The sequence below is a fragment of the Microtus oregoni genome, unplaced genomic scaffold, assembly GCF_018167655.1.
Source record: "Microtus oregoni isolate MIOR12 unplaced genomic scaffold, Mior012 000040F_ref0000088, whole genome shotgun sequence".
In the NCBI taxonomy this organism is placed as follows: domain Eukaryota; kingdom Metazoa; phylum Chordata; class Mammalia; order Rodentia; family Cricetidae; genus Microtus; species Microtus oregoni.
The window spans coordinates 17,858,429-17,870,577 of NW_024543207.1; the positions used below are offsets into that span (position 1 = coordinate 17,858,429).

General features: G+C 48.8%; 1 protein-coding gene across 1 annotated transcript in view; it reads left to right on the forward strand.

The window, feature by feature from the left end:
• The first annotated feature begins 218 nt into the window (after window positions 1-218).
• Window positions 219-12,149, forward strand: part of CUNH5orf49 (chromosome unknown C5orf49 homolog) — a 32,058-nt gene continuing 20,127 nt past the window's right edge. Inside the window, exon 1 of the mRNA XM_041632223.1 lies at window positions 219-824. Coding sequence (XP_041488157.1) covers window positions 627-824 — 198 coding nt within the window. The 5' untranslated portion in view covers window positions 219-626. The remainder of the gene's footprint in view (window positions 825-12,149) is intronic.

A 12,149-nucleotide genomic window follows, 5' to 3' on the forward strand; every position in this document is an offset into this window, starting at 1 on the left:
CTAGTGACAGTCATTCTCCTCTGCTCCTGAGACCCGCCCAGCCCACATTTGAAAGGCAGCTAGCTACCACCGCATGTTGAGGCTCCATGTGTGCCGCCCACTCTTCGGCGCCGTTAACCTTCCATTATGCGAGTTACACACGTGGCCCTCTCGTTTCTGCTGGATCGCTCTGTCCTGAACCTCCGCAGCCTTTCTCATCTTTGTCACCTATTCCTGCAGGCTATAAGCTCCCTGTGGCCCAGGGCTGTTTGTTTCGGGGCTGTACCATCGGATCCTGAGGCATGGTAGCTTTCTGTCGTGGTCTGCTAAGCTATGAAACACCCGGAAACTTAGAACAAACTGCGCGAGGAAAGCAGATGTAGCGGAATGGGTGTGGTTCCTTAGGCTGTTCCTACCTGGAAAGCCACACCCAACCGCTGCTAGGTCTCTCCCAGGGTGTGGCGAGAAGGACCTAGAAGGAGGTGGCAAAGAACACACTTCGTCACTCAGCGGATGCTGAGGGCAAGGCGCAGTTGCCAGGCAACGATTGAGCACAAACGCCCGGAGGGACGCAGAAACCCCACAAGCTGATGCTTGAGGCCTGGGCTCCCTAGGCATAGGGACCAGCCAAGACTGAACAGCGGACAATGGACCCGGGCAATACGAAAGAAAAAGAGGAGGAGCGGGGAGTGGAAGATGGGGAAGAGGAGGAGGAAATCACTGCCTCCACTCTGCTGGGCAAGCCCCGATCTCTGCCCATCTCAGCGGTGCCAGCTTTCAGCTACATCCCGCCGCGGCGGCACCAGGAACCCAAGGAGCTCAACTACTTCAGCCGCGAGAGCCAGGTGAGCGGGTCCAGCAGAGCGAGGGGAGGAGCAGGGATCGCACTATCAGGGAGGGGCCTAGAGGCTGCCAGGCATGTGATGGAGGTGGGGCTTCACTGCTAGGGCGAGGCCTGGGCGGGGCCACAGGACTGGGTCTGTTCAGCTAGTGATGGGACAGGGCTTCAGGCGTAGTGAAACAGTTTGGCCAGAGGGCTAGGACGGAGAGTTTAGGAAGGTGCCGGGGCAACCTGCCAATTGTTGAGGTTAAGGCGCGACGGTTACATACTGATGTCACCGCAAGGTGCCGAGAGTGAGTAGCTGGGAGGAGGTGTGCGCATAAAGGTGTGCACCCAATCAGAGCCAGAGTGGGGAGCTGGCCGGTGGAACCCCTCTGGGAACAGCAGAGAAGCTACTAGTTATCTGCTCCCTAAAAAGCTCAATGACTACTATCAGGACGCTGGGTTGCCCTTTCTGCTCAGGAGCTATTGTGGAGGAGCAAGCTGGGGAGGAAGGGGTTTATTCTGCGTACACTTCCCATTGTTCATCATTAAAGAAAATCAGAACAGGAACTCAAACAGGGCAGGAACCTGGGGGCCGAAGCTGATGCAGAGGCCATGGAGGGGTGCTGCTTTCTGGCTTGCTCATCTTGGCTTGCTCAGTCTGCTTTCTTGTAGACCAGGGATAGCACCACCCACAATGGACTGGGCCCTCCCCCAGCAATCACTAATTAAGAAAATGCCTTGCAGGTTTGCCTACAGCCTGATCTAAGGAAACACTGTCTTAATCGAGGTTCCCTCTTCTCCAGTGACTTTAGTTTGTGTCAAATTGACATTAAACTCCCCAGCACAGAGTGTGACTGGTGAGTGCAGAGAGAGCTGGACTGGGAGCTGTGGTCAGACTTCGGGTTAGGAACACTGGGCACTGGCTGGTCTTGCGCATGCCTCCATAGTCGGAGGCAGCCACTTTGCTCTGTCCACCAGGCACTGATATGGAAGAGGCAGATTTAGGCTGTGTGAGGTCATTAGTTCCTCCTTTTCACTATTGTGACTAAACATCATCAGTGTATCCTACTTAGGATACGAGATTCAGGGTGGCATTGTGGAAAAGAGATACCAGATATGGATGCTTGGTCCCAAGAAGTAATGCAGGACCTGATCCCCCAGGTTTTTGCTGTGGCACTGCATGAATTGTCCAGAAGAGGGGTGTGGATGACTCAAGTGTCTGAGATGAAGGAGGCCATTTGTTCCTTCACAGTGTCCGATGTGTTCCTGCAATAATGCGTTCTTCCTGTCCTGCCACTGGCAACCCCAGAGCTCAGATGAATCCTCTTCCTTCCCAACAGTCCAGCACACATGAAGCTTAGGCACCCCAGCCACAGGTGTAGGCAACTTCAGTGTCTGGACTCTTAAAATTCTTGTTGTAGAGTCCTGGTTCCAAGTACTACAGAATGCAAACTTATCCAGAGGCCTACGTCTAAAGCGGTGGCAATCAGACTGAGGTGAACTGTCGGGGTCGCTCCTAGCTCAATATACCTGCAGAGGGAAGCTTTCAGAGACAGACATGGGTAGAAGATGTGAAAATGTAAAGCGAAGGCTTGGGGGGAGGATAAACTGCAGGGCCAGCTGAGGAGTGCAGCCTGGAACATTCCCTCCCAGGCCTCTGTAGGAACAACCCCGAGAACTACTGATTTCATGCTGTTGGCTACCTCTTCGTTCGTGTGGCTATTTAGCAACCATAAGCCCCAGCCCACTCCCAGAAGGGTCTCATCTAACAGCAGCAGGTCTGTTTATGGTTGAGCGATGTGGAAGGAACAAGGGGGCAGTTACTGTTGTCAGATCTGTCTCCCCAGCCTTGGATATGTGCTAGAATGTTTAGAAGGGATGGGTGTATAGCTACAGTTTCTAATGCCATTGCTGCCATGGGCCCCATTCTTCTTTCTATGGCCAATATCCTTAAACTGGCTGACCGGGCACGGTAGAGCATGTTTGTTCCCAGCACTTATGTATCTGAGGCAGGAGGATTGAGACTCAAGGCTAATTTGGGCTACATCATGAGACCCTGTCTACAATACTAACCAGACATATCACTAAACTTTTCTCTGTAAGTAATTTCATTTATTGGATGAACTTTTCATACGTGTGCAATGCCTATATGATAGCCAGTTTTTTGATGACAGCAGTCTTAGTGCACAGAATGTGGCAAACAGTCACTAAGTCTGTGCTGATGAAACGAAACTTTCATAACGCATCATCTCAGGGGTTCTGTGGAATACTATCCTGGTGTCCCCAGAGAACTGGGATTTAAAAAGTCAGCAGATGGGGCGAGGTAAATATGTATCAGAGACAGAGGCTGACTTCCAGGATGGAGCTAAGGATTCTAGGTACACGAATCTGAAACTATTTATTGACCGCTGCTCCATTATTTATAATAAAGCAAGTAATGTCCAGCGAGAAAACAGGCTGGTTACTACAAAATGATTTTCTTAGCTCCCGCTGAACTACGAACCCACTACCTAACAACTTAGGTTTCACAGAAGGGACTGTTAGAGAGGCAGTTAGACATGGCACGGCTAGAGGGCGCTAGAGCTGGACCCTTCTCTCAAAACAGCCTCTATAACTGCAACTACAGGATTCAGACGTCTGATGAGAGGAACGGTCTGGCCCTGAGAGGAGACGTTACATCTTCAGCCTGCCTGGAAGGCCTAAGCCTGATGACAGAAGTCCTAAAATTACTACAAAGCAGGTGGTTTACCCCACCCCCACCCCTAAGACAAATCGGACAGGCTGCCAACTGTTTGGACAGAAAGCCTTTGGGACAGGTGTCTGTCCCAGAGACTTTAGAAAGGGTACAGAGCCTTCCGAAAGTGCAAACCAGTACAATGTCTTTCTGGCCACTGTCCGTTCCCATGCCCCAAGAAGAATGTGCTCTCCTCTCTCCTGTCTGTCTCCTACACTGCACACTGTGTGCCTTCTCCAGATTATTCCAGTGGAGATCACAGAGACCAGATATCTGCAGGGAGACCAGAGCAAGGTTCCCGTGATGGAATGAGTTGGGGCAAAGAAAAATTATGCAGATGAATAACAGCAGCGTAAAATTTTGTTACCCCGTTTATGCTAGTGGATCCTAAATTGGCAGTTCATCTAACCACACAGACTGCATTTCCATGAACAATCTCTGCTATTCAGTACGCAGATTTCAACTGTACACAAAGGAGTGGTTACTAACCCGGAATCTGACTGCCTCCCTTGTCTGGGTGGGGAGTCGTTGGCAGTGGCAAAATCATGTCTTTAAGGACTTGTGTAAATAAATAGTTGCATATATGTGATGGAACAGATATGAAATCTGATATGGCTGTGTTTGAGTCACTGCCTGGGTGCGACTGAATTGGAAAGTTTACGCCTCAGGTACCTGTTGAAAGGAACTGAAGTGCTTCCTTGGGTCTGTTGGGATGATGGAATCCAAGGAACATGGTTGTGGCTTTGTTTCAGTGTGTATATTTAAGAAGGAAAACTACTTATATAGATACTTTATGCAAACACACATGAACAAAAATCATAGCAGTTACACACTGTTTCTCTCACACTGGTTAAAAGTCAGTTCTGATTGAGCAACGGCTAGAAAACTTCCCAATACTGAGACAAAGCTGTCCTCCAATGAAGATGAACGAAATGGGATGTCAGGCAGGCTGTCAGGGGATAAGGGGACAGGGGACAGCTCCGGGAAGCTTTTCTTTATGGAAAAGCAGAGTTACCTTTTGATGCAAAGCAAAAACAAATCCCAGCAACCGTTAATATTGTCAAAACCCACTTACCAAATCTCTGATTTCCATTAGAATGGAACTCGTTTTTTTCACACTGGCAATTCCAAAACTAAGGTTTCAGATCTCTCTCTCTCTCCCTCTCTCCCTCCGCCCCCCCCCCCCCCACAAAATCATTGAGCCTCTTCTTCTGGACATGGATGCCAAGCCAGTCCCTGTCCATGAAAAACAATTATAATCTGAGCATACTTCATGCCCGCTTGCCTCTTCTGCCAGTACCTGCCTTGGAGCCCTTCTGTTTATGAGATTATCACTTCTCAGCGTCATCTGAGGCTCCCCTCCCTTGAGCACTGGGACCCCTGGAGCAGCACCTTGCTTTGTCAGCGATGCCCCTTTCCCCCTGGATTTGTTAGCATCAGGTTCACTGTCAGACAGACATTTTCTCTTTGTATTAACTTTTCCTTTAACAGAGTTAAGAAACATTTCTGCTTGTTCTGGATGACAAACATGCTTTTCTGGTTTCCACACACTGTCAGTGTCTGTGCATCTCTTCCACCCCATCAAGGCTCCACCTCTTCACCTATTCCATGCAGGTCCAGCCCTTTCCCCAATGCAGCTTCTCCAGGCTCTGCAACTTTGGTGCTATTCTTCTCCCCATTTTGTTCCTTTCCCACTTTTTAATTTTTCATTGTTTGCGTTACACCTCCAGCTCTAGCCACATTCTGCCCACTCCCTTCTAAATAAAGTTTAATTAGAACACAGCCTCACCACCACTAACCTCATATTGTCCATGGCTACCTCACCGAGTTGAGTAGTTTTCACAGAAACTAGGTAACCTGCAACACCTTAAAAATTACTGTCCATCACCTTACAGAAAAGGATTCCTACAGCCTGTCCTACTGCATTAATGTAGCTCAATCTTAGTAACCAGAGTTAAAACACGGTTAAAGCCTGAAGCCTTCCTAGTACACAAAAGGAAAAGATGAGAACACAGCCACCAATGTCAAGAGCAATGAAGGCAACAAAACACATCTCCAAGTTCTCCTGACCAGCCAACCAAAGGGAGAAAGAGCTGGCGCGGGCTGGCGGTTTCAGTGCACAGTCACTTGGTCCTGTGGTGCAGGATGTCCTGGTGCAAATGTGTGGTCGAAAACGTCTTTCATTTTATTGATTTTATTGAGCTATACATTTTTTCTCTGCTCCCCTCCCTGCCTCTCTCTCCTCCCCTTCAACCCTCTCCCATGGTCCCCATGCTCCCAATTTATTCAGGGGATCTTGTCTTTTTCTACTTCCCATGTAGATTAAATCCATGTAAGTCTCTCTTAGGGTCCTCATTGTTGTCTAGGTTCTCTAGGATTGTGATTTGTAGGCTGGTTGTCTTTGTTTTATGTTTAAAAGCCACTTATGAGTGAGTACATTTGATATTTGTCTTTCTGGGTCTGGGTTAACTCACTCAATATGATGTTTTCTAGCTCCATCCATTTGCCTGCAAATTTCAAGATGCCATTATTTTTTTCTGCTGTGTAGTACTCCATTGTGTGAATATACCATATTTTCCTTATCCATTCTTTGGTTGAGGGACATTTAGGTTGATTCCAGGTTCTGGCTATGACAAGCAATGCTGTTATGAACATAGTTGAGCATATATCCTTTTGGTATGATTGAGCATCCTTTGGATATATACCCAAAAATCGTATTGCTGGGTCTTGAAGAAGGTTGTTTCCTAATTTTCTGAGAAATCACCACACTGACATCCAAAGGTGTTGTACCAGCTTGCATTCCCACCAGCAATGCAGGAGTGTTCCCTTTTCCCCACATCCTCTCCAGCATAAGTTGTCATCAGTGTTTTTGGTCTTGGCCATTCTTACAGGTGTAAGATGGAATCTCAGTGTTGTTTTGATTTGAATTTCTCCGATGACTAGGGATGTTGAACATTCCTTAAGTGTTGAACATTCCTTAAGATAGAGACAGGAAGATCTCAGAGTTCCCTGGCCAGCCAGTCTAGCAGAATCAGTGAGCTCCAGGTTTAGTGAGGTACACTGCCTCATTAAAATAAAAAAAATGAGGTGTAGAGCATTTGAGGAAGACACTGTGTATCAGCTTCTGGACTACACACGCACACACTCATCTACACACATAATTGACTTAATTAGCCCGTGTGATATGAGATGCAGCAAGCCCTTGTAAACGCACCTATTGTTCCTTTGCTGTAGGGACTGATGATTCTTTTCACTACGTGCCCACTCCCAGCAGCCGATCGCTCACGTACCCGACCGTCCGTCATTGTCAGAGATTAATTCAGAGAACTGCAGGAAAGATGAGCATCCACCCACTGCCCCATCCTCTACCTCATCCGCCCCAGGGAGCCCCCCACACCCATGCTTTGCAGGCTGCCAAGTTATTTACAGCCCTGCTATTGTCCCTGGATAGGATGACCAGTTTGTCCTCTCAAGCGGCTGTCTAAAATGTGACTAGCTCCGGTACTGCTCCCTAGGGGGCGCTAGCAGCCCGTGTTTCCCTAAGAGCTACGGTTCCAGAGGCAGCAAAGCAGATTCAGTTCAATGACATTTTTAAATTACTTTTTTCTTCTGCTGTTGTGCACAGCACTTCTGCCCCTGGAATGGAAAAGCCGAGTTGGAAGAGAATGCCCTGTTATGAAGGTTTTGATTAAATCCCCCAAAGTCTAACAGTTACATTAAAAAGAAATCGCCTAAGTGGCTTTAGAATGTGTTTTCCGGCGTACTAGGGCGGATTGTAGAAAGCTGTGTTCCTGAGTTCCTTGCTCGTGCTCTCTCTCCTCCTGCTCCTGATTTGGACCTTGAGATTTCTGTTCGGTGTTCCAATGTGGGTCTCTGTCTCTGTCTCCTTTCATCGCCTGATGAAGGTTAATATTCATGAGGATGCCTATATGTTTTTCTTTGGGTTCTCCTTATTTAGCTTCTCTAGGATCACTAATTATAGGCTCAATGTCCTTTGTTTATGGCTAGAAACCAAATATGAGAGAGCACGAGCAAGGAACTCAGGACCGCGAGGGGTGCATCCACACACTGAGACAATGGGGATGTTCTATCGGGAACTCACCAAGGCCAGCTGGCCTGGATCTGAAAAAGCCTGGGATAAAACCGGACTCGCTGAACATAGCGGACAATGAGGACTACCGAGAACTCAAGAACAACGGCAATGGGTTTTTGATCCTACTGCACACACTGGCTTTGTGGGAGCCTAGGCAGTTTAGATGCTCACCTTTCTAGACCTGGATGGAGGTGGGTGGTCCTTGGACTTCCCATAGGGCAGGGAATCCTGATTGCTCTTTGGGCTGACAAGGGAGGGGGACTTGATTGGGGGAGGGGGAGGGAAATGGGAGACGGTGGCGGGGAAGAGACAGAAATCTTTAATAAATAAATAAATTTAAAAAAATAAAAAAAAATTTTAAAAAAAGAAAGCTGTGTTCCACAGGCCCCACGCTGGCTTTGCTGGGATTAGCGGGAACCCCTTCTTCATGTGCAGATTCTTAGACGTGGAGGCAGGGCTGATGGCATCCTTGTGTTCCAGGAGTGCTCCCTCCCTCCCTGTGGAATGTCCTTGGTCTAGGGTGGCGAGACCTTCCTGTGTATGAAAGCTCATGCAGTCTGCCCAGAGCTGCAAAGTAGAGTCCCAAGGACACAGCCAGTGTCCAGCACATAGGGGCGGACAGCCAGTGTCCAGTACACAGGGGCGGACAGCCAGTGTCCAGTACACAGGGGCGGACAGCCAGTGTCCAGTGCACAGGGGCGGACAGCCAGTGTCCAGTACACAGGGGCGGACAGCCAGTGTCCAGTGCACAGGGGCGGACATCCAGTGTCCAGTACACAGGGGCGGACAGCCAGTGTCCAGTGCACAGGGGCGGACAGCCAGTGTCCAGTGCACAGGGGCGGACAGCCAGTGTCCAGTGCACAGGGGCGGACAGCCAGTGTCCAGTGCACAGGGGCGGACAGCCAGTGTCCAGTGCACAGGGGCGGACATCCAGTGTCCAGTACACAGGGGCGGACAGCCAGTGTCCAGTGCACAGGGGCGGACAGCCAGTATCCAGTGCACAGGGGCGGACAGCCAGTGTCCAGTGCACAGGGGTGTACAGCCAGTGTCCAGTACACAGGGGTGTACAGCCAGTGTCCAGTACACAGGGGTGTACAGCCAGTGTCCAGTACACAGGGGTGGACAGCCAGTGTCCAGGGTGTGCTCCCCTGAGCCCTCACCGTATGGTGCCCTTTAGACGTTAGTCATATTTGACCATGTGTCTTTGAGTGCTCTTAAGCAGCAGGAGAGGCAGCCACCATGCTGAGGCTGATGTCTCTAGGATCTAGGGGTCTTGTTTGGCCCTCCAGTAGACACTTACACTCCCAGCCACGTTAGGAGAAGGCAGGGTGCCTCTCTGCATGCCCACTCCCTCTCTTGCTCCTTACTCTTCTTTTTCCTCTGCACCTATTCTCGTCTACTCAACATTTAGCTTGCTTAACCTACTGTTGTGTTTCCCCCCTGGTGAATTATCAGCTGTCCCCTGGCCAGGATTAATTTCTGTCATGCTATCTCCTAACCAATTAAAACAGGGATTTGCTCTTGGAACTCCATACATACCTGCTACATGGGTGGATAAAGGAGAGATGAATACACGGAAGTTTTAAAAATGAAAGCCTAAGACTTTTTTTTTTTTGAAGATGCACTTAGAACACCAGGGGTTTGTGTTTGGATTAGGTGTGGTTTAGTACTCTATGCCTGCGGTGGTCGGTGCGGATCACAGGTGCCTCTTGCCTGTGCTAGCTGCACACCTGTTGTTCAGTTACCTGTCCCTGGGAACAGCAAGCTCTACCAAGAGTTCAGAGCACAGTGTCTTCATCCTAGGCAGGAATCTTCTAAGGGAGGGACCCAGCTCCTCTTGGGAACTCAGCACTGAGGGAGGAATGAGGGAGGGAGGAGGCGAATGTGTCTTCCCACAGGGAGAGTGTGCCTACCAGCGGCAACACTGCCCACAAGCTGGCGTGGCATTTCTTTTCTGTGTGCCTCTACACGCAATGCTATGAGTCTGATCGTATGTTCACACATAGTCATACTTTTCATCTGTGTGTTATGCAGGGAGCACAGGTCTCTGTGTGTGCATGCATATGTGGGCCAGAGGGCAGCCGTGGGTGTTGACAGGGTCTCTCGATGATCTGGAGATTGCCGAGGAAGCTAGAGCGGCTGGCCCTCAGGGTTCTGCCTGTCTCTGCCTCCTAATTCTGGAATGATAAGTGGGAGCCACTGCACCTGGCTTTTTAGTTATTTATTTTTTTAATGCGGGGTCTGGGGGTTGCGTTCAAGTTCTCAAGTCTGTAAGGAGAGCACTTCTGTGCCTTAAACTCCTCCTTCTCCTCCTTTCCCCAACCCCCTCCTGTTCTTTTCCTTTTTCTATTCCTGATTTTGAGATAGGATTTGTTAATGTCGTCCAAGCTGGCCTGGAACTCAGTCAGTAGACTAGGCCAATCCAGACTTGTGCTGTGCCCCTGCTTCAGGTGCTAGCATCGTAGGTACGCGCTGCTAATCCCAGCTCAGCTCGCTCTGTTCCCGTATCAGTGTACTCTGGCATTTTTTTATTTCACAGTTTGATGAGGTAATATTAAACCAGCTTTTCCATACTCTAATAAGGTTCTAAGGTTCTTTTTTTTTTTATTGAGAAAAGAAGAAAAAAAACCATAAACAAAAAACAAGTTTCCACCTCCTCCCAGCCTCCCATTTCCCTCCCCCTCCTCCCACCCTTCTCCCCCTCCTCCCACCCTTCTCCCCCTCCCCCAACTCCTCTCCCCCTCCCTCTCCAGTCCACAGAGCAGTCCGGGTTCCCTGCCCTGTGGTAAGTCCTAGGTCCTCCCCCCTCCGTCCATATCTAGGAAGGTGAACATCCAAACTGGCTAGGCTCCCACAAAGCCAACACATTAAGTAGGATCAAAACCCCGTGCCATTGTCCTTGGCGTCTCATCAGCCCTCATTGTTCGCCATGTTCAGAGAGTCCGGTTTTATCCCATGCTTTTTCGGTCACAGTCCAGCTGGCCTTGGTGAGCTCCCAGTAGATCAGCTCCACTGTCTCAGTGGGTGGGTGCACCCCTCGTGGCTCGACTTCTTTGCTCATGTTCTCCCTCCTTCTGCTCCTCATTGGGACCTTGGGAGTTCAGTTCAGTGCTCCTGTGTGGGTCTCTGTCTCTATCTCTATCCATCACCAGATGAAGGTTCTATGATGATATGCAAGATATTCGTCAGTATTGCTCTAGGATAGGGTCATTTCAGGTTCCCAATCCTCAGCTGCCCAAGGAACTAACTGGGAACCTCATCTTGGGCACTTGGGAGCCCCTCTAGGGTCAAGTCTCTTGCCCACCCTAAAGTGGCTCCCTTAACTAAGAATTGTGGTTCCGTGCTCCCCTATCCACCTTTCCTTTATCCCAATTCTCCTGTTTCCCCATGTCCCCCCTCCTTCCCTTCTACCTTTTCTCTCCCCATCTCTCCTTACCCCCATCCCACCCCACCCCCAAGATCCCAATTTTCTCCCCAGCAATTTGGTCTACTTCCCTTAGCCAAGAGGATAACTATATGTTTTTCCTTGGGTTCACCTTCTTACTTAGCTTCTTTAGGTTCACCTATTGTAGACTCCGTGGCCCTTATTTATGGCTAGAAACCAATTATGAGCGAGTACATCCCATGTTCATCTTTTTGGGTCTGAGACACCTCACTCAGGATAGTGTTTTCTATTTCCATCCATTTGCATGCAAAATTTGAGAAGTCATTGTTTTTTACTGCAGCGTAGTACTCTAGCGTGTATATATTCCATACTTTCTTCATCCATTCTTCCATTGAAGGGCATCTAGGTTGTTTCCAGGTTCTGGCTATTACAAACAATGCTGCCATGAACATAGTTGAACAAATGCTTTTGTCATATGATAGAGCATCTCTTGGGTATATTCCCAGGAGTGGTATTGCTGGGTCCAGGGGTAAGTTGATCCCGAATTTCCTGAGAAATCGAAACACTGACTTCCACAGTGGTTGCACAAGATTGCATTCCCACCAGCAATGGATGAGGGTACCCGTTCCTCCAACAGCCTCTCCAGCAAAGGTTATCCTTGGTGTTTTTTATTTTAGCCATTCTGACAGGTGTAAGATGATATCTCAAAGTTGTTTTGATTTGCATTTCCCTGATTGCTAAGGAAGTTGAGCACGACCTTAAGTGTCTTTTGGCCATTTGAAGTTCTTCTGTTGAGAATTCTCTGTTCAGATCAGTGCCCCATTTTTTAATTGGGTTAATTAGCATTTTAAAGTCTAGTTTCTTGAGTTCTCTATATATTTTGGAGATCAGACCTTTGTCTGTTGTGGGGTTGGTGAAGATCTTCTCCCAGTCAGTAGGTTGCCTTTGTGTCTTAGTGACAATGTCCTTTGCTTTACAGAAGCTTCTCAGTTTAAGTAGGTCCCATTTATTCAATGTTGCCCTTAATGTCTGTGCTTCTGGGGTTATACATAGGAAGCGATCTCCTGTGCCCATCAGTTGTAGGGTATTTCCCACTTTCTCTTCTATCAGGTTCAGTGTGTTCGGGCTGATA